General features: G+C 40.9%; 1 protein-coding gene and 1 long non-coding RNA gene across 2 annotated transcripts in view; one reads left to right on the forward strand and one right to left on the reverse strand.

Moving 5' to 3' along the window:
* The window catches only part of thsd7ba (thrombospondin, type I, domain containing 7Ba), a 284,654-nt gene that overhangs the window by 232,894 nt on the left and 26,602 nt on the right, over nucleotides 1–25,158 (forward strand). The window contains exons 17-22 of the mRNA XM_047047538.1: nucleotides 1,233–1,238; nucleotides 5,036–5,169; nucleotides 5,711–5,867; nucleotides 7,560–7,701; nucleotides 7,842–7,957; nucleotides 8,261–8,378. Of these exons, the coding sequence (XP_046903494.1) occupies nucleotides 1,233–1,238; nucleotides 5,036–5,169; nucleotides 5,711–5,867; nucleotides 7,560–7,701; nucleotides 7,842–7,957; nucleotides 8,261–8,378 (673 nt within the window). The remainder of the gene's footprint in view (nucleotides 1–1,232; nucleotides 1,239–5,035; nucleotides 5,170–5,710; nucleotides 5,868–7,559; nucleotides 7,702–7,841; nucleotides 7,958–8,260; nucleotides 8,379–25,158) is intronic.
* Nucleotides 22,359–24,034, reverse strand: LOC124485432. Its single transcript, XR_006958062.1, has 3 exons — nucleotides 23,888–24,034; nucleotides 23,223–23,312; nucleotides 22,359–22,930 (listed from the first exon to the last, which is right to left on the reverse strand). It is a non-coding gene; the product is annotated as an uncharacterized LOC124485432 (long non-coding RNA).

The raw sequence follows: 25,158 nt of genomic DNA on the forward strand, positions 1-25,158 counted from the left end.
TGGCCGTGAGTAAAATCTTGCCGACGTCCATAATGCTGTAGTTTTAATTCAACACCTATCCCCAACACAATTTCTGCATCCAGGCAGTCAGTCTTCCCCAGTAAATGACAATCGTTAATGCAGTGTGATGAAACGAGGAGGCCCATTGTACAAGGCCCTGATTCAAAAACTACTCTGTACAGGGGAGGGGAATGCTCAGCAGTTAGAGCACTTGATGGCGGATATAGAGGTCGTAGGTGCCACACCCCCACCTGTACTGTTTATTGCTTTGGAGAAAAGCATCTGCTCAGTGAATACATTGTTATTATAACTACCTGTCTGGTTTAGACACACCCTTCCCTCATTCCTGACTTTCCTGTATTTCCTCCTCGTCTCCTGCCCACAGCTGCCGTCTCATGGTTTTAGCAGCCATTATGACGCGGGCGTTCATCACCTCCCGTTCCGCCATGCAGCCATTGTTCTGTATCACGCTGGCGGTCCCAGAGACGGTAACGACCTTATCTGTTTGAACCTGGTGCTACTCTGTTTGACAGAGAGTTTTATGAAGAGGCTCGCTATGCAACTGTCTCCTCTTTCCAGTGAGCATCTCCCAAGAGCAGCACTGTGTGTGTGTTTGTGTCTGTCTGTTTGTCAGTGAGTGTGTGTGTGTGTGTATGTGTGTGTGCATGTCAACATTTTCTTAACTGATTGCTTGGATATCACACAGATTTGCAGTTTTAAAGTCTGACAGCACAGCCAAAATCAATAGGCACATGATCATGAACCAGTATTTCAGAGCAAATACGTCGACCCAAATAACTTCCCTTTCTGCACCCCAGCATCAGTCCGTGTTTCAGACCCAGATCCAGAAAACACCTCACCTCAGTTGCAGTTCCTCACTCCTCTCCTTTCTCTGGGGTAGACTTCATGGTTTGGATATTCATAACAGAACCCCAGACCTTAGTAGCACAGTTGTTGTAGTCTACTGCAACACTGCGTCTCTCCAAACCATTACTTATTTCACTAGACAAACCGTACACCACTTATAGATACAGAATACATGATGAGCCTCTAAATCATCGTTTCCCTCATTAATTAAACAACGGTGGTGAAAATCAATCTTAGCCTAGCAACGCAGTAGGTATATATTCGTATACACTGTGGACGGTAAAATAAAGCAAACTAATGGCTATATTATTGTTCTTCTCTCCCCTGTTGCTTGTCATGCACTGCTAATATGGACATCCACACAGGCACAGGTCAGTGACCATCCTTCTGTATCTATGCTATCTGCACATGCACGCATGCACACACACATGGATAACCCTTTTCCAGTCACCATCCTTTGAACAAGAGGAAGAATAGGCAATTTGATCTGAGAGCTCCACATAGATAATACAAATAACTTTAAGAAGCCCGCTCAATGAAATTCCATCTTCATTTCATCTGGTGCCCTCTCTCTGACATTTCTGAAGGAGCAGGGGACTTCATTATCCAAAGAATTGTGGATCGGCTTTTGAAGGGGGAGCTCAAAAGAGCAGACCTAATATTATTATTCTTTCTTCCCACCAAAATATTCACTCAAACTGAGAGGTAAGCAGGGTTTGATGGAAGGAGGAATCACCGTATCTCTTTTTGTTTAACATTAAGATGAGAATCCTTTGTCTGTTTCTTTCAACTCAAGTCTTTCCAATACAATTTAACACCAGTGTACTTGGTGACAGTTTAGACCATACTGTATTTGTTGCTGCTTGCCTTTGGCTTGTTCTCCCATCCCTCTATCCCTGGTATTCCCTTAATTCTCCCTATTGTCTTCACTACTGGCTTTACTTGGACATGATACAGTGATCAGATCCTAGTGAGAAGGAGGTGAGGGTATTAGGAGGAGGATGGGAGGGCGCCGTTTGGCTGTGGTGTGGAGAGCAGTGGGGCGGAGCCCTGGAGAGCTGGAGCAGGGTGGGTGCCAGGGTACCTAGAAGGGGGATCTGCTCTCACAGATGGGGAATGATGAGGGTGTGTAATAGACGTCTGTGGGCCCCGTAGAGGTTGGGAATACACACACACACATATACTATACACACACATTTATTACACACACTGGCGCACACGCGCACACACACACACACGCAGTACTATACACACAAACATGCACTGACATGCACTGACACATACATAAGCACACACACAAACACATGCATTCACACACACAGGCAAAAACACAACGTTTTCATGATGGTCTCTCCTGAGTCTTGCTATGCAGCAGATTGTTATGTCCATGTAAAGAGACAATTTCTATGAGCTTACAGGTGTGTGTTTACAGGTGTGTGTTTACAGTGTTTCCCACAGATTAGAAATCTAATTGTGGCGGGGAGGGGTGGGGGTTGTCAGACCGGGGAATAATTCCTTCGTTAATAATTCGTTACACAGTTAATTTGTTAATAATTTGTTACATTAAATATTAATCCAAAATGATTCACATCTTCACAAATTAACAACTAACATATCATTTCTGCATTATGCATGTAGCAACGCTAGTGCTAAACAACTATTTAACTGGTCGGCTCCATGACGCCGGGTAAGTAGCTAGCTCTTGAGACTTCTCACCAAAAGAACGAAGGGGAAACTTTGAGTACTGTAAGTCGCTCTGGATAAAAGCGTCTGCTAAATGACTAAATGTAAATGTAAGTAAGGTACCTAGCGAAAAGTAGCCTCAACTTTCCTCGACTTTTAGCTACGGCACTAATGCTGAAGGCTCGCTGATATAGCTGTCGGTCTTACTAGAACGGCATATGTATGCATTGTTGCTAACGTGTGCTGACGTTGTGACTGTGTGCATATGTGAGAAAGACGCATGAGTGACAGAGAGACGGAGGGAGATCATGGGAAAGGAAATGCAGCTGAACGAATACGCTGCGTGTTTTAACCTAAATAGCGATAAAAAAAGTTTTACGAAACGCAATGTGTGGCGGCCGGTGTTGATTTTGTGGCGCACCGCAACTTTTATTAATTGAACTTCTCTGTCAAAAAACAGCATTCTCAATAAATACAAATATTCAATAAAGCCAAAATAAGATTTAATGATTTAACATGTTTATTCGAAATAAGTCATGTGTACAACTCAGTATCTACAACTATCTGTACAACTACAGATACTACGCTTAAGATTACACCTGCAGCGCCGGCTATGTGTACGAATTGGAGAGGTATAATGCTCGCTGCACATTTATTTTCCAAAACAGGTTAGATCGCCATCTAACTGGACAACATTCACACTCAGGGTGAACACATAATGTATCCAATCTACAGACCATCACATTTCACATATCAAAACAGAATGAACACAACAACAAAACTCCAAACAATGCTTAACTAACTAAGATTAAACCTTTAACTCTGTGGGCCCTATCTTCCACCCAGCGCAATTGACTTTGTCAACGACACAAGTATCATTACTACTTAGCACTCGACGCAAAGTGGACTTTTCCCTCCCCAGAAGCACGTCGGTAAATTAGGGAATTACTTTGAGCTCCTGGGGGCGGTTCAGCGAAAAAAAGGAGGCGTGTTCCGGCGCAAATGTTCCCTGGTGCTATTTTGCAGTTTCAGAAAAACGATTGCGCCACTGACCAGGAAAAACATAGTCTAAAGTCAATGGCACGTTATTCAGATGCTATTTTAAGGGCGCAAGCTTAGTCCGTGCGCACTGCTGGCGAGGCCAGGGTCTTCTTTCTGCGAAGCAATGTTACTTGTTTTGATTTATGGCGTGTTACATTTCTTCAATGATTATAATAAGATTTACATGAGAAATCCCTATGTAGGCCTATGTGAACTTGATTTGTAACAATTGTGGCAATTTCCTCCCACGCCTGTTTAACCGAAGCTAATTTGGGTGGGTTTCTTCTCCCATCTCCATCAGAATCAGAATTTGGTTTAATCGCCATGTAGCCTATGTTACACAAACACGGAATTTATTGTGGCAGGAAGGTTCAAACAATAAACATATACGGGTCTTAAATTAAGTAAAAAAGTACAATAGTTAAACTAATTCTAAGAACTAAACAATTAAAAAATATGACAAGTCAAAAAATAAAATATATATAAAAATAAGAATAAGAATTTGAATGAGCAGCATGAGCGGGCAATTTAGTGCAATGAGAAAACTGCTCTGCCTTTCCCATACAATGTCACTTCTCTATCTGTTACAGCCCTGACTAGAACGTCGGTGAGATGAAAATAAATATCTGCAAAATAACTGTTAAAATAGCTAGTTTTTTTATTATTATTTGTAAAAAAGAACTGACATTTAAGTGTATTTTTAAGGAACAACATTTGGCTGTAATTATTAGGTAAAATTTTAAATTTACAGTTTGCCATTGTCTTTCTATCTGTATTTCCTGTCATTCAGAAATACAGAAAATACACGTATAATTTACAGAAAAAATACTGTAATTTAATCTATCTTTTTTTACAGTGAATATAAACACTGCATGAAGGCTGTCTGGTAGATTTGTGTTGCATAGCAAGCATCACGTTAGTTTGTCTGAGTCTGATGGAATGAGTAAGATCCACAGAGCCCAAGGTTAAATATTGTATTAGTTTATTTTTATTTATTTACTGTTTATGTACCCACGCATTTCTTTCTTCTACTGATAATCCTGTGCATCTGTGTGTGTGTGTGCATTTGCGTGTGTGTGTATCCGTAGTCATTTACACATTCACTGTTCTCTTAAATTCTCTTGTGTGTAGACATCCACTTCAAATGTTGTGCTGTTTTGATGTAGGTTTTAGTATGTGTGGACTGTACATAGGCGCTATGCCATAGTATACTTTGATTTGTATGTATTAGGCTGTGTGGGTGGGTATGTATGTATAGGTTTGGCTGTGCCTGGGTGTATGTGTGTGTATGTAGTTTGGATTAACTTGGTATGTGTTGGTGTGTGTGTATGAGCTTATGTGTGTGTGTGTGCGGGGGGGGGCGTTGGCTGTGCCTGGGTGTATGTATGAATGTGTGGGTGTATACACACACACTGAACTCCACCTCCCCTGTGTGTGTCCCCAGGTGTACGAGGCTATGCCGTGCCACTCTCAGTGCAAGCAGTATGAGTGGAGGGCAGAGCCATGGTCCATGTGTACTATCAACACTGTGGACGAGTTGCCAGCCTGCGGAGAGGGGGTGCAGAGCCGCAAGATCAGGTCAGTGTAGCCATGCACATCCTCATGGCTAGGAATAGCAGCAATGCTGTATGGGTGATTTAGTTAAGAGGGGCCTTATTTAACCCCTTTTATAACATGGGTTTGAAATATACATTTCACCATGTGATTTGATATTTATGTTGCGACAAGAATGTACTGTACAATATATAATTTACTAATGTCAACAAACTGTCAATATTGTTGAAGAGTGTGGCTGACAATATATTATGAATTCAAGAGTTCATTTAATTTGAATTCAAATAGTCATTATGTGTATTCTAACATATTAATTACTATTCAATTAATGTGGTAAGAAGAACAGGCCATATGATTATGATTACCAAATATGTACTGTTTTTGAAAAGATTTTAAGAAAAGGAGCTCAATATTAAAAGGATTGATATGATTTGGAGGTAGTTATAACTTAAACTGTACAGTACTGTAGTAGAAGGTGGTTACACCTGTAAAGTACTGTAGTAGGAGGTAGTTGATTCACAGGCAAAGCGGGTTGTGACAGCACTGTATCTCGGGTGGCTGACAGGTGTGTGAGGACGGGAGCAGAGGGGGCCCATGAGCCCAGCAAAGATGATAGCCTGTGTGACCAGAAAGAGATTCCACCTGGCGCCCAGACCTGCTTCCTGCCTTGCCCAGAGGAGTGTGTGATGTCAAACTGGGGACAGTGGAGCACCTGCCCTCTGGTAGAGATTCTGCACTTCCTGTCAATGGTCATATATGTTTTAATCCAGTAGAATTTCCCAACTGCCATTATGGTGATATGTTGGTTGAAATATCCCATTACCAACAACTCAAATTAACTTCTTAGTTCTTCTTTATTTCCTGAACGATGTTCTTCTGGCACTTGTAACTCTTCTAGCTGTTTACATTTACATTTATGCATTTAGCAGACGCTTTTATCCAAAGCGACTTCCAAGAGAGAGCTTTACAAAAGAGCATAGGTCACTGATCATAACAACGAGGTAGTCCCAAACATTGCAAGTAGCCAAAACATGAAGCATACATTGTGAAAAAACTAAACAAGTGCCAAAAGGTGTTTGCATTCATAAAGGTTATGATCAATCACACCTTGCAATGAGAAACTTTTCACTGCCAGTGTTTCATCCCTCATGTGTAGCTAGAAATATCACTTTTGTAGCAAGTTATTTCACTTTGTAGCTATTTCACTTTGTAGCTAGTACTGTAGGAGCGTCACGCTGTAACTAGCATTGCCATTGTGTATTGTTTAACTAGCTACTAATTGTGACCCTTGCATTATCACAACGCTATAGGTTTTATGCCACAACTAACGGGTCAGTGATCCAAAGCATCATTCTCCTAGAGCAGGCAAGATGAACAATTAGTCGTTAATGTGTCTTCAATTAGAGACTCTGGCATTTGTCTTATGCAGTCCACCAAGCCTTTGGCCTCTAATATCGATGAAAATAGCCATTTGGAATTTACAGGATCTCCTGTTGGAGTTGTTCAACAACACAGGTTTGTTGAATATTAGTCCTTCCAGAATACAAATGAGGTATAACGACAATATTAATTGGTTTGTTCAAATCAGTGCAATTCACACACTGGACACAGCTTTCAGTGCATGCTAGTGAAAGTTGAAACCTTGCTTAGGGCACTAAATGTGCTAGGACCGGCACTGAACATCCTATACTTCACACAACGCTGCAAGCTAAATGTTCTCATTGTGCCAACAGAAGCGTTAAAACATTCCGAACGTTATTTCCTTACTGTGTTTTCGTTTTTCCCCACACTTACTTGCTAACTTGTTTTGATGTTATTTCTAGCATTCAGTGTGGTTTCAAAGCCCCTTGTACAAAAACCCATTATCCCTTTAAGGATTGATTCCATATATAGATACTCATCAACCCTGCCAAGAAACCAGCATTGTCGTGTTTGTATGGGAAGTGTGGGGTGTTGCTGAAATTCTAGTGTACTGTAACTTCACAGCTAATAAATGAACCTCTGAATTTGGCTCATTAACAGTCATTAAGCATTGACAGTGATGGAGATGGATATTATCTCACCACAGCAACCATGCCCCGTGAGGCAAACTGAGATCAAATCCTCGATTAGGGCTTTTTCAACCTTGATGCTATACTTTGTTTAACTGACCACTTTTACTCTCTTCCATCCTGCCTCCCTGTGAAAAGCATTGCTTCCTTGGTCTTCTCTTCAATTCATAAAATCTAGGATGTTGGATGTTCAGGTAGACGCTAGTTTTCAGACATCCACTCATATCCGTTCATATCAAGCAGGAGCAGGAGGAAGGGTGCATCTGTTTGGTCCCTGTAGATGAATAGATTAAGATAGTTGTTTAATATTTTAAGACACAGTAGGTAAAATAGTTAATCTGATTTTCGTCTTCTGCTCTGGAGCCGTGTGACTCAGGCATGTTGAGGAACAGGACCAGACAGGTGCTGCGTCTGCCTGCCCCTGGCATTTCTTGTCCGGAACACACCCAAATGGAGGCTTGCCTCCTCAACTCCACCTGCTTCTCCTACCACTACAATGTCTCAGGTAGGACACTGGTCTAGTCTACGGTCAGGGAGGAGACTGGTCTAGTGTAAACTGTCAGGAAATGTGACTTGCACAAGTGGTCAGGTATCATAATAGTCTAAAGGTTTATTTGTGTGTGTGTGTGCGCATGTTTGTTTCAGCATGGAGCACCTGTCAGCTGAATGAGAATGCAGTCTGTGGCCCAGGGTCACGGTCCCGCCTCCTGGACTGCGTTCGCAGCGACGGCAAGGTTGTTGGACTGAGCGTGTGTGAGGAGGTAACCTCTGTCTAACCAATCAGGGATTAACAGCTTGGGGTCGGTGTTGGAGTGCAGCTCTGTGAGGATGGCGGTTGGGCACCTGGCATTCAGGATCAAGTTTAAATCAATTGCTTGAATCAGAAAACCTCACATTCTTATGAATAATCATTGAGTGTTTCTATTCATGTTTTTCTCTCTTGATAATTTTAGTATTGCTGTTTTTCAACACTTGAAAGTACAGAGAGTCACATTTTTGGAGTGGGTTGGATACTTTATTTCAGTATTTTTTTCCTATCCTTCCTTCTCCTTCTTCCTCTCCAGTTTGGTCTGGTCAACGAGGAGATGTTGGCAGGAAGCTGTATGGTCGACTGTCCTGTCAGTTGTGTGCTCTCCGATTGGTCACCTTGGTCGGAATGCTCGCACACCTGTGGTAACCAAGGTAATGCCCCTTACACACTCTCCTGTTTGAACCTGTATAGCAAGTGTGTGTAGGCAGCAAGCCACTTCATATCACAGGGTCAAACATGCAAAGAAGTTGGACTATACAATTGTATATTCATTAGTGGTAGGCCGTTATTGGCGTTAACGTGCTGCATTAACGTGAGACTCTTATCGGGCGATTAAAAATAATGTCGCCCTTAATCTATTCTCAAAGTTGGGTTGGGAGCTCGGTGTACACTGTAAAAAATTAATTAAAAAATACCGCACTTTTTCTGTAAATTATGTGTTTTTTCTGAATTACAGGAAATACAGATAGAAAGACAATGGCAAACTGTAAATGTATAATTGTACATAAGAATTACAGCCAAATGTTGTTACTTAAAAATACACAAAAATGTCAGTTTTTTTTTTATAAATACTAATAATGGAGTCAGATGGCTGAGCGGTGAGGGAGTCGGGCTAGTAATCAGAAGTTTACTGTAAGTCTGTAAGAATTACTGTAAGTCGCTCTGGATAAGAGCATCTGTTAAATGACTAAATGTAAATGTAATAACATTTTCACGAAAATGTTCTGTTAAAACACATAACTTCACTTTATCTAAACTAGCTATTTTAACAGTTATTTTGCAGATATTTACTTTCCTCCCAAGGACAAAGAACTTAAAGGGGCAATTGTCTGGGTTTTTTGGGTATTTCACACTGTTCCTTAAGGTCTCCGAATAGGGTATGTAACATTGGTTGGGTTGAAATTGGCCTGGGTGCTGTTCTATGCCCTGTGACAGATCCTCTGAAATGTTCCCGGGAAAAAACACTAGCTTTTCTCCTTTTATGGTATGCTCATTAATATTTAGATAAGCTGCGCGCTGATTGGTTGGTTATCAACGAGTGAAGCTGGGAGCAAAAATGCAACACGGCCAACAGCAGCACTCGCTGAAACACCAAAGTTGGAGACTTGAAATAAAAACATGCAAATAAATCTATTGTGTCTACCCAACACGGTTTTCAACAGATTGACTATATATCATTTGAAATGATAACATTACTTGTTTCCACTGTTGTTGAAGCAAACTGGATTGACTTAGGTGGGTAGAACGTTAGGCTACAGCTTAGCAACCAAACCATATTGTTATTCTACTCGGCTTCAGTTAGCTAGCTAGGCTAGCTGTAGATATCTTGCTGTAAAATAACATGACAAAGATCTGGACAAACATGCCTCGTGAATTGTAGATTTTCATTACACAGGTTATTTATTTGAATGAAACACAGTCAGGAACATGAATCAACGTTAGCCCCATTGCCAATAAACTAGGCTAAATTATCAAACATTCTACCTATGCTCTTGCGTTAGCAAGCTAAACTTGTTTACATGCCTACAGTCTAGGTGTTACTAGTAACAGTTAATAGCAATGCTAATGTATCCTGTATCTAGAACCTGCCTTTCTCCAGTTCTTTCAAATAGATTATCTAGACAGGCGTTAGCAATAAGCCAGACTGCTGTTCGTTTTCTGGCTATTTTTCGGAAGCTTCCCTTCTAATGCCGACTACAGCTAGTCTAGCTAGAGTAATTTGATGTGTGTAGTAACGTATTTAGCATTCTACCTGGTATGCTATATACAGGAAACGTTAGCATTGCTAATAACTGTTAGCACAACATCATACTGTCCTTATAGCTTGCGGTTGCAATGAGCATACGGTCGGAACAGCACCTCTTTCCAGGTTCAGCTTCCTAGCAAATCCTGCTTGAAATTGTCCAAAGTTGTCAAAACTGTCTTGGGTGAAATGTTCAGAGCAAATGAATGATTGAGTGTCGAACTTCGCCGTGATCTTCTCATAGACAACAGCAGCCATGCCTGTTGAATGTTTGGCTCCTTGGGAAGACTGTGAGTGTTAGCCTTCCCTGTACAGCCTGGAACACAGCATTTACGACCGTGGTCCATTTTCAATATCCTTGTTATAATTCAAAACGTTCTTCTTTGTAATTCCTTATGAGTAGCCTACACAGAGCAGCGCGCAGCTAAACTAGTATCGGAGATAGACGCTACCTCGGGCTGGTCTGGATGTAAATTCTGGGGCGTGACAAAGATACAGACCAGAGCCAATAAGAGGGCGATCACCGGTCCTACGTAGGACCGGTAGCTTTGTTGAAAAGCTAGCGTTTTACAGCCAAATTTTTTCTTTTTGAGATTTGAATAGGAAAGAGGTGTCAATGGACTTTGATATTCACGGTATGTTCAGTTTACCCACCGAACTGTCGTTATTCAACTATGACAAGGTAAAATCGGTTTTGCAGTCAATTGCCCCTTTAATAACATAATTTTGGTTTAGACATAGAAACCTTGAATTGTGAACTGAGCTTGGGTAGTTGACGTCATGCAATCCCAGCATGCACCAGTCAATATCAAAAACTACAAAAGCCTGCAAAAGCCTTTTTGGGGCTCTCGTTGTTTATGATCATTGACCAATGCATATATATTAAAGCTCTCTCTTGGAAGTCGCTTTTGATAAAAGCGTCTGCTAAATGAATACATGTAAAGATGCCAGAGTAGGACGAAGGAAAGTTGATTAGATAGTTGTGTAGCGGCAATGCTCCTGTTACCCAGAATGCCCCGCAGCAAGCTGAAAAGCTACAGAGTTAAAGGTTTAAACTTAGTTAGATAAGCATTGTTTGGAGTTTTGTTGTTGTGTTTGTTCTGTTTTGATATGTGTAATGTGATGGTCTGTAGTTTGGATACTTTAAGTGTTCACCCTGAGTGTGAATGTTGTCCAGTTATGTACCGGTTTAACCTGTGTTTTGAATTAATGTACATCGAGGTATAATTCTTTCCAATTTGTACAAGTTGCTGGCGCTACAGGTGTAATCTGAAGCGCTGATAATGTCTGTAATATTTGGATACTGATTACAGCATCTGAATACTGTGTGTTGTGCACACGAGTTACTTGGAATGAACATGTTAAATCATTATTTCTTAATTAGGCTTTTAGGCCTGTCCCCGACCAAGATTTTCTTTGGTCGACCAAAACTCGACTAAAACGTCTGAAAATCGAGTAATCGAACTTTGAAACGCAAAAAAAAAAAAACTACAAAAATTTTCGCGATCTGACTCAATGGCTGCTGGACATTGCAGATTCAGCCGCTAATAGCCTACTAATAACAAGACTCGTATCACCAGTCCTGTTGTAACCGAATGCCGATGGTATTTAGTATCTCTTACAATGTACTACAAATTAAAAATATTGTTTGTTTAACATGCAAATCATCAGAGCGCACATATCACCGCCTGAAAACTTGCAGCATGCAAACTTACGTAGAAGCTGAGTGGGGTACGTTGCAACCTGAAAGATTTTGTCTTGGCCGGAGAAGATAATGTCATTCGATTTGGATGTGATTCTTATAATAGGCATATTCCTTTTTCAACCCAGCGCGTTAGCATGAGTGAAGTAGGGCTAGACCAACTTAAGGTTTTCAGGTAGTAGGCATTTTCGACGTCGAACTATGAAAAATAAACCGTTGTTGGCAGAGTTTGCATTCAACGTTTTTCGAGTCACCCGGTACTTTGTAAATGTACTTTAATGAAATGCCACCATACCACATGTGTCTTTGCCATTTTGACTAATGACACCGACAAAGTAGGCTATGGCAGAGTTTGTAGTTCTGCAGCCAATTGTGCTCGTGCAGTGTGCAAAATACCAAAACAAAACAAAGCGCAGATTAACGAAAGGGAAAACAGTAACACCTTTTCTTTTAAATTAGATATTTTTTGAGTTGGTTTATTTGTCTTAAATAATATAATCTACAATTTCTGTTGAACATTTCGTTAATTCAGCAATGATGACACAAGCGGGAATCAGATCTCACACTGCCATATGGCAGCTCGACTAAAACAATCTTACTCGACCAAGAGCATATCGACCAGAAAATCGACTAGTCGACCAAGTGGGGACAGCCCTATAGGCTTTATTAATTATTTTTATTTATTGAAAGTGCCGTTATTTACAGAGAAGTTATACTAATAAAAGTCATATTTACCGGCAAAGAACAGCCTGTAATGTGATATTAGATAGATAGATATATCTCTTACATTTGTTACTGGAAAATTACAATTTTTTACAGTTAATTGACTGTTGAAAACTTTTTTTTACCGTAATTTAGTGGGTGTAATCTGGCGTCCCAGCTGCCAGATTGTTCCTGTTTTTTTTACAGTGTACACTACGCAAGCTATGATGACTTTCACCTCGATATTATACCTTGATATATAGCGTGGATGTAGGGGGCGAGAACGAGTCTTCGAACCTGTGTGTATGCCTTGTGTATGAAATTACCACGTCGTCAAACTACGATGTTTGAGTGCAACCGAGGCAAGCCCGTCAGCACAGCTCTATCAGCCAAGCTAACTAATCTAATAAACAGTTAATAAACACAAGTAGGCTAATGTTATTGACCATAATTTATTTTCATCACCAATTATCATAGTACAACAGCTTTCTCAAGCAGTTTGTGATGCATTTTGGAAACAGGAGATGAGCCCCTGGTCTACATGTGCCACCTGGCTTGAGAAACCCGTTCTCAAAGACTTACTTTTAGTCATTATTTGGGTAGCACACATATTCTAAATGCCTTCGGTGGAATTCAAATGAGCCATTTTAATGTAGATTAATCTATATTAACGCCAACATTACAGTGAGATTAAACTAGATTAAAAAAAAAAATCTATGCCCACCACTAATATTCATGTATATGAATTAAATAAATGTATGTACATGAATCAATTATAATCTGCATTATAAAATGTAGTGTGTATAACCCCAGGTATTTAGGGGAAATACAACGTATCCAGCCATGGAATCTACTCCAAATTTACTAATGGGTGTACATAAAGTAAACTGAACTGAACTCTGATTTGCAATACACTGCAATGCAGCCATGTCTTTCAAATTATGAAAAGTCTGCATTTTGGGGTTCACAGGTTAATGAATAACCTAAAGCTTGCCTTTAAAAATGTACTAAATGATTAGTAAATACAAAGATTTAACATGAAATATTTATCTCAACCGCTGCATGGTGTCAGGATTGCAATTTGTTATTCAGAATCGAGCGTTAGGCTCGCCTTCAATCTGATGAAGTGTATGTTATTACTTCATGCAATATACAATATGTAATTATCTAACCTGGACACTTGCGTTGTCTCTCAGGACTTCTGGCCTCCATGGGTTAGATACTTGTTATTTAGTTAATTAGAAACTCAACAGTGTCTTCTCAACTTCATTAAAATGTATTTGTTGTTGGCTGCCTGTCTTCTCCACTCAGTTTTCCACTAACCGCCACATCTCAGCACTAGTCCGGCTGCTCATTAGGGAGGTCTAAACCTTACGAAATTAGTGCACACACAAACAAACAAACACACACTCAGTGCCGCTGCTAGCCATTTTGGTGCCCTAATCATAATTCCTTTATGATGCCCCCCTCCTGACAATTTTTGTTTTTGTTTTTGCCAGTTTAACTTTTTATTACCAAACTTTAATACCAATAACACAATAGCAGCATCACAATGTAACACCTATTCAGAGGTGGTGGTTTTCTGCTGTCTATCTGTCCCTAAACTGCTGGTTGAGGGTGGTTGATCAGGGTTTGGCATGACTGAACTGGGAGTAAAAATAGGCCCTGGACTTCTGGATCCAGACCGGCCCACCAGAACCGGCCACAATATATGCACACCACAGCTGCCTTGCCAATGCATGCACTTTCTGTGTTTGATGTGATGCTAGTTATAGATTTCCACACTTAATGCAAGCGCGCAAGCGAAATTTTAGGGCCTTTATTTGAGTGCAAAATTGTTTTTTTATGTCAATTAAACATAGCCGTCTTTCAATTGGTAAAACCTTGTCTTAGTGAAGGTGATGTATTTTTGTATCTTAATTTTTCAACCCCACCCTTACGTTTCTTAGCCTGGTTTTCCTAATAATAAACATTTAAAACTGAAAGCATGCAGCCAAGGAGCTCTCCACCTTTTATTCCTCATTTAAAAACAATTTGATAAATCGCATTTAAAAGCATCATAGAATGTAAAGTAACGGCTAAAGTAACAGCTAGCTGGCTTTAGTTACTTGTAAAATGCATAGATAATGTTTAACAGTAAAACCTCAATTTAGCTTGCACCTAGCTAAGTTATAACATATTTGAGTGTGCTAACATTAGCAATTACGTCAGCTAGTTCGAGGTGTATGCATAGGCTAACCATTGAATTAGCAGCACATTTCCCGTATTTAACAATGATTAAACATGGACTTACCTGAAAGTGATTCACGGGCATCATCTCGCAGTTTTTTTCTCTTTCTTTTTTTTCTGCCCCTGACTCCTGTTGTCTTTTTGAGGCCATTTTCGAAAAGTTGACCTAGCCTACTCTGCCGTGCAAAGGCAAAAGACCGTAACTTAAATTTTTTCGAAAATGATATTTTTTCATTTCTCGAGCGCCTGCTCGGCTCCTTCTCGAGCGCCTGCTCGGCTTCCGGAGCGCCTGCCCGGCTTCCGGAGCGCCTGCCCGGCTTCCGGAGCGCCTGCCCGGCTTCCGGAGCGCCTGCCCGGCATCCGGAGCGCCTGCCCGGCATCCGGAGCGCCTGCCCGGCATCCGGAGCGCCTGCCCGGCATCCGGAGCGCCTGTTTAGCTTCCCCCGAGCGCCTGCTCGGCTTCTTCTCCAGCGCCTGCTCGGTTTCCTGAGCGCCTGCTCAGCATCTGGAGCGCCTGCTCAGCTTCCCCCAAGAGCCTGCTCGGCTCCTTCTTGAGCGCCTGCTCGGCTTCTTCTTGAGCGCCTGCTCAGCTGCTCGTTCTAGAGTAGATAGTCGCAGAGCGTTATCCAATGGAAGCCTCTATTGTGTACCGGCTACAAGTATCGCCCGACACGGTCCCGGTCTCTGTTCTCAAACGCTCATGAGTTCTGCTCTTCCACGACGTCCAACGCGGACATGAACACCAGAAGCAGCCGCCCTGATCCGGAAGGAATACGCCGTATACGGCTCCGGGGACAGGCCATAGCACTCGCACAGAACTTAGTGGAGTTGCGTGAGCCACGATCTGGTTGTGGCCTTGCCGGCTGCGTCACTGGTAAACAGGGGCTCATCAGGTGTCGCCCGGGGCGGTACAGCAGGTACTGGCGCATGAAGGAGAGGGGACAAAGGGTAGTAAGTGTGGACCATCACAGTGGGGGTACCTTTACACCGCAGAAACCGAGAAACACTATCGAGCAGGGTGTCGACTTAGCACGAAGCACCCCTGTCTCAGTGGTAGTTTGTGCAGTAAAGGTGGAGTGTTAGGAAGACGTTTGTCTGCTTTCAGCCCGCGGCCTCCGTGCACCGCTCAATACAAGACGGAGAGCTCCCCAGAAGGCTGCATGATGAAGGTTCCGCACACCGAACGTACAACTGGACACCTGCCACCAATGCTTTGATGGACACGGTTGCAGCTTGCGGGACTCGAAACGGTGCACCCTGCAAAGGGCACAGCACAGACATATTTACAGGCAGAGGGCTCGCAGATAACGCATCAAAGTATGTATAAGAATATCGAAGCTAGGCAGGGGTTGACGGTATTCACTTGCCCTTTGACGAGGGCACAGATCGGGGAAGCGTCCCTGCAGGCTACCTGCAGCATGCAGATACCTATTGCAATCAGTATAGCTGGCTTCATGCGGACCGTCTTAAAAGCTTCTCGGTTCATCATTATCGTTACTCATTTCCTGACACTGATTACATCAGACACACGTTCAGCATAGTCAGTACACATTGGTATATCTACAGGTGTAACCGGGGCAGGGTATTCTTCTCTGCCTTGAGAAAACGCAGCTCAATGCTTCAATTGAACATGTTCCTCTTAGGATGTCGCAAGACAACATGCAGATAGGCTACAATATTAGCGGACCGCTACGGCCTGCATAAAGCATCCAAAACAGCATGTCATGGGACTTTATATGCGTCTCTATTAAGTAAGAGACATAACCAGTAGTATATGGAATTGCAGCAGGATTAGCATTGTGTATTCATTCCTTTACAGGACGCATCCTAGTAAACTATTACTGCTATTAACCGACAACGTTTGCCGTCTCCATTGTTAGGCTAAATCTCACTAGGACGATGTACTCCAGTGCTTCCGCTGTATTCATAATACCGCTGCACGGAATTGAAAGAACGTCATCAAACGCGAGCGAGTAGATTGGATCTGCTCCACGATTCTAACAATCAATTTAAACGGCGCGAATACAGCAAGCACTTCTGTTCGGCTCGGTCAAGCAGTGACAAACAGGGCGGCTTAGGAACAGTAACACTACTAATGGCTAGCAGCTACCTAGCGAACTCTGGCTGTTTCTTCGAATGCGGGTTTGTGCAGCAAAGCATTAATGCCCCCATTATTGTAGACTGAGAAGCATGCACATAGCATTGTCCTTGGACGATATGTCCAACCCTACACCCCCGCACTCGATCAGACGCCTGTCCAACTGACCTAGGTCAGTGCACCGAGAAAACCTGAGTGTGATTCACAATGGTACCTGCAAATGTCGCTCCTCGGATATGCCGTGACTGCTCGTGGTTGGCTCCTGAACGCGAGCCCCCGTTTGGACAGCACAACAGCAACACGGGAAATGGAGCCGCCCTTCGCCGGAGCCTTCCCCGGGCAGCATGCACGGGAGCGGAAGGAACGGCCCCGCCACTCGAGGAACAAACAGCTCCAAGTGGCCGAACCCCATGTTGTACAACGGATAGTCCTTTGTTGGTCGACAAGGCCAAACGGGAACTGCGCCTGACTCGGCGCCGAATTCCACCGACCCCATCGGTGCAGGGCTTCTCGGATGGAGAATCATCGGGAAGCAGCTCGAAACCTTCGTTCAGATCCCCAAAACACGCACACGGCGTCCGGGACCGAAGAGACAGACAGGGAAACGCGAACGACAGACAGGCCAACACAACACAGAGAACGGGGAGCGACCAGCAATGGCAGCAGCGCAGAACACAAGGGTAATCGAGGACGTGCGTGCGTGCATGTGTGCGACTTTATAGCGCAGCCTATCAAGCTTACGCCTATGGGCTGAGAACACGGCGATGGGTGACATGGCGCGCGCTGCCCGAGTTCCATGCCTGAACTAGCTCCGCCCATTTACGGTCACTTCTCTATCTTTTACGGCCCTGACGAGAACGTCCATCTCCTCGGCTGTGAACCGCTCCTTGCGTGCGCCTGGCAAATCCGCCATGGAACAAGCGCGCCTGCTCTTAAGTGGAATGTGAGATGACGCTCTGATTTTAAACTTTTGACTGTTTATTGCAAGTTACGCCCAAACCACACCTATGAGTAATGTAGCTACTTCAGACAAACCTATTTTTGATTTGCGTCGGGTGCAAGAATCACAAAGTTACTTGCGTTTCGCGTTTGATACTTGTGTTTCAGATTGTTAAAATAGGGCCCTACATGTCAAATTGAACAGCGTAGTCCACGCTCCTCTCCTGGCATTATGGCGGTACTGAAAGTCGGAAGAAAGCGGCAGAGTCCTATTTGGGATTACTTTGAATATGACTGGGGCGTAGCCAGAATAATCTTTTTGGGTAGGCCTAGAAAAATATGGATAGTCATCTTTTCAGTTTTTTTTTACTTATTTACTTTGCAATGTGCACCCGGAGCATCATTTTTCTGAGATATTTTCGTTTTTGGGTAGTCCTTAGAACAAATTGGGTAGGCCTGTGCCTACCCAGGCCTACCCGTGGCTACGCCCCTGGTTTCAGATAAAAGCAAATGCCTTGCAGTGGAAGGTGGTAAAATATGTGGACAATTTATTAAAGGGAAAAATCCCACGAATTTCCCACGAAGTACATTTGAGAAGCGCGGACAAGAAGGCTAACCTAGTTTACCTTAATAAGGTAAAGGAAATCGCCAAGCCCCCCTCCCCCGTAACAGAAGCTAACCCCGGTGTTGTGTCCCTACTGGTTCCCAAACTACATTTACATTTATGCATTTAGCAGACGCTTTTATCCAAAGCGACTTCCAAGAGAGAGCTTTACAAAGAGCATAGGTCACAGATCATAACAACGAGGTAGTCCCAAACATTGCAAGCAGCCAAAACATGAAGCATACATTGTGAAAAAACTAAACAAGTGCCAAAAGGGAAGACCCATAAGAGCATGCAGTTATACAAGTTACAAATTAAAACAACATGAACCACAAAAAGTGCAGGACTGTACCTGTAGAAGAACAATCAGCAGAAAAAATATTTCACAGCGAGTACAAGACTTAACTTCCTTATAACTAACCTACAAGAGCAGCAAGTCACTCAATAAGAGTCATTGTGATCCTGGAGGAAACTAACATCAGGTCCAGCCATCCATCTCATATTTGCTGCGTCAAATACGAAAGTAGGCCTATAGGCTACGTGCACACTACATAAGGCTTCCATTTGCGACAAAATAAATTAAGACAAAATTTTAAAAATTCAGGCTCGCATGAAGTGGGATTCAATCGAACTAGAGCAAAAGTACATGGCACACCGAAGCGCATTGCTTTACGCTGCGAGCTATACCAGCTCACAAATCGTTAAGTATTTATTCACTACTGTGGCCTTCAGGTAACATTTTGATTTGGTTTCTTCTGAACCAAGACACTACCCGAATGTAGGCTACTAATCGCGTATTTGGGGTTGTTTCGAGGCAATGGCCATATTTACCAAGATATCACAGCCCCATAATGACACCACATTTTGCAAAGTAGGCCTGATACCTAAATTGTCACTGTTAAAACAGACAATACGATCAGCTTTAATATTTATATATATGACGGTTGTTTGTAGAGTTTATTTCCGTTATTTTAAAGCAGATTTAACCATGTTGGAATGAACGATTATGCTCCTGGCATGACAAACTTAATAGCATAATATAATTAGTTATAATATCATGGCATGTTACGGCGTCATTATAGATTGTTGACATGTTCTGGAGAAAAGGCAAAGATGAATAAATCATGTGTGATAACCACAATATTGTTATGGTCGTTATATTGTTAGAACATTATGTCAGTTAACACCACAATGCTGGCATTAACAAAAATCTAGTAATAGTAAGCAACACTCATCATCATTATAATAGTAACATAAGTATAGGCTCAATTTAGCTTGCTTGGCCGATAGAACAACGACGGAGCCAGATTCAAGTTGACAGTTTCTTTAATCCGACACAATACTTCAGCAGTCAAACTAAAAACATGAAGCACAAAGAACAACGTAGGCTATAGGCCCTGCACGTACAATACTACAGTACTAATAGTTTTGATTTTCGTAAAGTTCGCATGTAGCTTCATGATTGGACTTGTACCACATTCTGACAGTTTTCTGCAATGCCTTAGTTCCAGCTCAAAAGCTCACGACTGGTTGGCGCAAAGTATGACGTGTACAGCTAGTTGCAAGCATGCACGAGTTTTGGAGCTAGGAGAACAATTCACTTTGTATTATGTATATTACTATGTATATCAATATTTAGTATGGGGTGTTTTTATCAGGTCTAGACGGAGATGGATGGAACATGGTGAAAGGAACACTAAATATTTTCATAGTTTAGAAAAAACAAATGCCAGACTTAATAATATACATAAACTTAAGAGTAAAGAGCAGATATCTGAACATCCCCCCGAAATCTCAATTTTTGTGGAAGAATTAAATATATATATATATTCAGAGCAAAAGGACAGTCTTAACACATCTGATTTTTTCTTCTCTATAACAAATGAGGCACAAGGTATTGACCAAACTCAAAAAGACATCTGTGATCAAGCGCTGTCACTCTAGAATTAATAAAGACAAACTTGTGCTTCATAACTGGAGATTTATAACCCTAATTAATAATGATACAAAATGATTCTCTCACATTTACACAAAGACTCAAGGCATGTCTAGACACAATTATAGATGACTGCCAGTCTGGATTTATGCAAGGAAGGCACATAAGTAACAATATTCGCTTGATTTTAGATCTGATTGACTAGAAGGATTACATAACAGACAACAGCTACATTTTATTTATAGACATATATAAAGCCTTTGATACTGTAAAGCATAGTTTTTTATTTGATGTGTTATATTTTTTTGGCTTTGGTCAATACTTCAAAAGAGCAATTACAAACTTTGTATAGTGACTGCAATAGTTCAGTTACCATTTCCCGCTGGACCATTCAAATATGGGAAATACAATTCCCATGGTTCCCGCCTTAATATCTTTGCCGTCCAATCGCCGATTTTATTTCTGAAAACTGCCAGATACTCATGACAACTTAAGCTCAAAGCACATATCATTGGTTAAGGGGTTACTGGGAGGGGGAAATACATATATCGTCAGCAACGGCAGCCATTGTTTTCCGAGGCGGAGCCAGAGCGGATACCATGGCAGATCGCCTACAGTGTTAGATTTACAGCTTCGAACTGAAATCAGAGACGATATTATGAGTAAAGACAAGTTTCTTAATTTTTGTTGTCAATATTGTCAATTAAAAGTCTCAACTTTTTACTTACGAAGAATTTGTTTGTGGGAGTGACGCAAGTTTTTCAGGAAAGAATTACGTGTCCGGCTTGGCCGTTTGTGACAGGCAGCTATGACGGTAGTAGCACTGTTTAGCTTCGATTTGAGCAGATTTTAAAAAAACTTCGAAAAACATCATTAAATAGCTATATTATGTACACTGTAAGCTAAATGTAAATGCCTTGTTTGGCCAATTTGGTCGATTGTGGAAGAATATCGAACGTTTTTTTGTTATCGAGAGGAGTATCCAGCCGTAGCACTAGCTACTTTTGGGGGAGGATAATTCAGTTTTCCCCTATGTCTTTTATGTATGAACGAATGAGTATGTATGAACCTGCAGAGCCGGAGGCCCCGGAGAACTGCAGTTTCAGGGCCGCAGTTTCAGGACCGCAGTTCTAGGACCCTGACAGCGCCACCTAGCGAATTGAAAGGCAGTGTCCCTACATCGCAACAAGATATTTGAATGGTTTGCGAGGCACAAGGAAAACTCATGTGGTGATGTTGGATGACACAATTATATAGAAAGGTATAATATTTGAAAATATGTTCTAATAATATAGAAAGGTATAATATTAGAAAACATGTTCGAATAATAAATATTGGATAATAAAAAAATTAAAATCACATACAATTGGAAAACGTTTGCATATTTCTTAGATGTCAAGAGTGTAATTTGATAAAATTAAGTAAGCAAATGAAGGAAGATAAAATAGTCTAAAGAAAAGGTGGAAAATATATCAATGTGGACAGATGTGTGATGTCTGGAGTGGCCTTAAAGGTTTTCTGGGACTACAGAGAACCAATGTACACCCTGTAACATGAGCCTTAAGGATTGTGGCACCTTTGCAGATACTCTGAACACGTTCTAGAGGGCTTAACTTCACCAAATAGCCAAAGTCAACAAAGCATTATGTCCTGATAACATCAGTGATAACAAGTTCCTGGAGACCTGCTACAATCAACTGGCCCTGTCTTCTGTGAACTGTTCAACTGGTCACACAGACCTCTGCCATCTGCCTTGTTCCAAAGAAGAGCAGACAGGCTTCCCAGTTACTTCCAACATGTAGCTCTTACATCAGTGGTGATGAAGTGTTTTGAATGTCTGATACTTTTCTAACTACAAGAGACAATCCAGAACCTGGCAGATCAACTCCAGTTTGCCTACATGAAGTGTAGAAATCTCGATGATGCTGCCCTAATTTTCCTGCATCATGCACTCCCATCTGGAAAAACTAAAAGCACATGCTAAGCTTGTGTTTGTGGAATAGCTCTAGTGCCTTTAACAGAATGTAACCACATCTGTTGGTAATACAACTATTAAACATGAGTAAATCCTTGATTCATACTGCAGATAATTAAATTCCACACACATACAGGGTTCTGTCAAAATACTTATGCAATGTACGTATTCTGTGATTCGTTTCATTATTTTATTTTATGCTCTATTATACACAAATATCAAGGTTATCTGAGGAAATACAAGTTTAACTCTATACTTTAATTTATTTAATGTCATCATCACAAAAAAAACATTTTCTTTGAGTAATGTGGGATGGTGGTGCTGCGGAGGATCCACCGCTTCCTTCTCTGCTGCTGGTGGTGAACCTCTATGGTGGATGGGCTGCATGAGGATGCTTCCTTTGGTGTGGATGGGCATGCTAGATGATGTTTTGTATGGACATGACTCAAAACATTGATCACATCAGTGGATCAGATCATCTTTCATATTCCTGTAAATACTGCACATGCCTGTGTGCATGCTACATTTTGGATGTGTCTGACACCACAAAGTTCTGGAAAAGTGAAATTCTATTCTATTTGCTATGGCTTTTGCAGTCACTCAATCTCAACCACAAATGTGTAATGTTAGAGAGGCAAGACACAAGGTTGACTCTCAGGGCAGATTCAAGATATACATTGTTTATTTTGAATAATTGCCAAACAATGACAATCACCCCTCCATATCACTCCATCCCCTCCATATCACTCCATCTAGACCTCCATACAACTTCATCCTTCAATGAGAGATAGAAGCAAGAAAAACAAATATAAAAAAAACATTATGGATATTTGACTTTTCCCTTCAGTGCGCAATTGTTTAGATATCCCCCTATCAAACTCCTCCACTTCACTGAAATAGTACAGTCAATATTACTTATAGGTAAGCATACATATGAGTTACCCTAAAAAAGTAGTGTACATTAATTAGCATTACTTAAGTGGTTGATTAATAAAGGTATTAATAGTAGATTATAAAGTTGTATGGCATTGTGCAGAAAATGTACATACATTACTACTACTACTTACCTCCGATGATAAACTGGTCCAGAGATGAAGACCTTTTCTGCATCTTGCAGGGATTCCTCAGCATACTCAGGCCGTAGCCTATATGATGGCCTACAAAAATTATATGGTTAATTTTGAAGACAAAAGGCTGCAGATTTCGTTTAGTTGACAGATCGAATCCAGTTGCTTTTAACCTATAATTTGTTTTAAGTTTTAATAATGTGCTGGCTTTATCATGAGACACCTACAGTAGTTGGGCTTGCCAAAATCGCACTATGGTTTCAATAAAATAAAACAAATAGTCTAAAAGTTCATATTTCATAAAATTATCATAAGTGAACAGATCATTTTACCAGAATTGTTTTGAACGTTTAGCTAACTTAAATATGTTGAACAATACTTGATTTATATAAGCTACGTCGCGCTACTGTTTCATTAAACAAATAAACAGAGTAACAATTTACAGTTCGTTTTTAAAAGCTATGTGTGTAGAGCTAGCTAGCTAGTGCTATAACTACTGAATGTTAGCTCTAGCTAATCAAGTAGTTTGTTTGACGTTGAAAACCACTCCAGTGTCGTGAAATGATTTTGACAGCAAAGTTGAAGTTAGCTAGCTAAAGTTGTCCAATTCAAGACGCCAGAATTGGTTTATACATAACCATACGCGATTCACATTAGCTACTTACACTCTGATTCTAGTCCATCTTGTTCTGAGCCGTAATCCTACAATATTCACTACTGCAGGAAAATATTATCTTGTTCCGGTCCATGTTTATTCTATTCGCTACGTGGCGCTGTCAGATAAAACGAGGGTCCTAGAACTGCGGTCCTGAAACTGCGATCCTGAAACTGCAGCTCTCCGGGGTCTCCGGCTCTGCAGGTACCCCCTACTCCTATGTCTCTACTAGTCACTAGAATGGTCATAACTTTTAATCAAAATATGATATTTCTAATCTGTCTTCTGTCTACATTGCCTACAGATTTGTGGATATTCCATCTACTCAAAGTTTTTCTCCATCTTGTAATTAAAGTGGTTAAAAATTAAGTTGTCTGATGAGGTAAAATTTTGCCAGCTAGCTGATGACACAGCCATTTTCTTAAAATAATTTCAGGTTAAAAAAGTTATTGATTGTCTTAATGTATTATCTAAATGTTCAGGATTAGCATTAAATAAATAAAAAAGTACCCTTTTTCCACTTAAAGAAAGCAATATACATTCAACAGAATTTGAGGGTATCTCTGTTAAAGAGGAAGTAACATACTTAGGAATTCATATTTGTAAAGTCAGACAGAAAGGATGAAATCCAACTCATTCCAAAAGTAAAAAATAAATGTGATAGATGGTTCATGAGAAATCTATCACTCAAAGGTCGGGTACTTTTGTCCAAAACTGAAGGATTATCCAGAGTAGTTTATCCGGCCAATGTTTTAGATGTTTCAAAACCTTTTATTAAGAAAATGGATTCTACATTATTCAATTTCATATAGAAAAATAAGCCTCACTATTTAAACTAAAATACTTTATGTAGTCCATACAATCAAGGAGGTCTGAATGTTCTTGATTTCCATACATCTAATATAATTTCCAAGGTGAACTGGATTAAACATTAAATAAATAATAAAGATAAAATGTGATATTTCATTCCAAATTTAATTTTTCAAAACGTTGGGGGTATTGAATTCTTACTAAAATGCAATTTTGGTATCAATAAAATCCTTCTTCAGCTTTAACTTTCATAGACTGGCTCTTTTATGTTGGCTTCTTATGTATAAACACAATTTATCACCCCACAAACATTTGATATGGAATAATAAAGACTTAATGTATAAAAACTAGTCAATATTCTATCCCAAATAGGTCCGAAACAATATTTTACTGATCTCCCAGTTGATTAATGACAACGGTCAGTTACTTACGTATTCCGAATTTTTAAGGAAGTTTAAAATTCCAATAATT

The sequence above is a fragment of the Hypomesus transpacificus genome, chromosome 23, assembly GCF_021917145.1.
Source record: "Hypomesus transpacificus isolate Combined female chromosome 23, fHypTra1, whole genome shotgun sequence".
In the NCBI taxonomy this organism is placed as follows: domain Eukaryota; kingdom Metazoa; phylum Chordata; class Actinopteri; order Osmeriformes; family Osmeridae; genus Hypomesus; species Hypomesus transpacificus.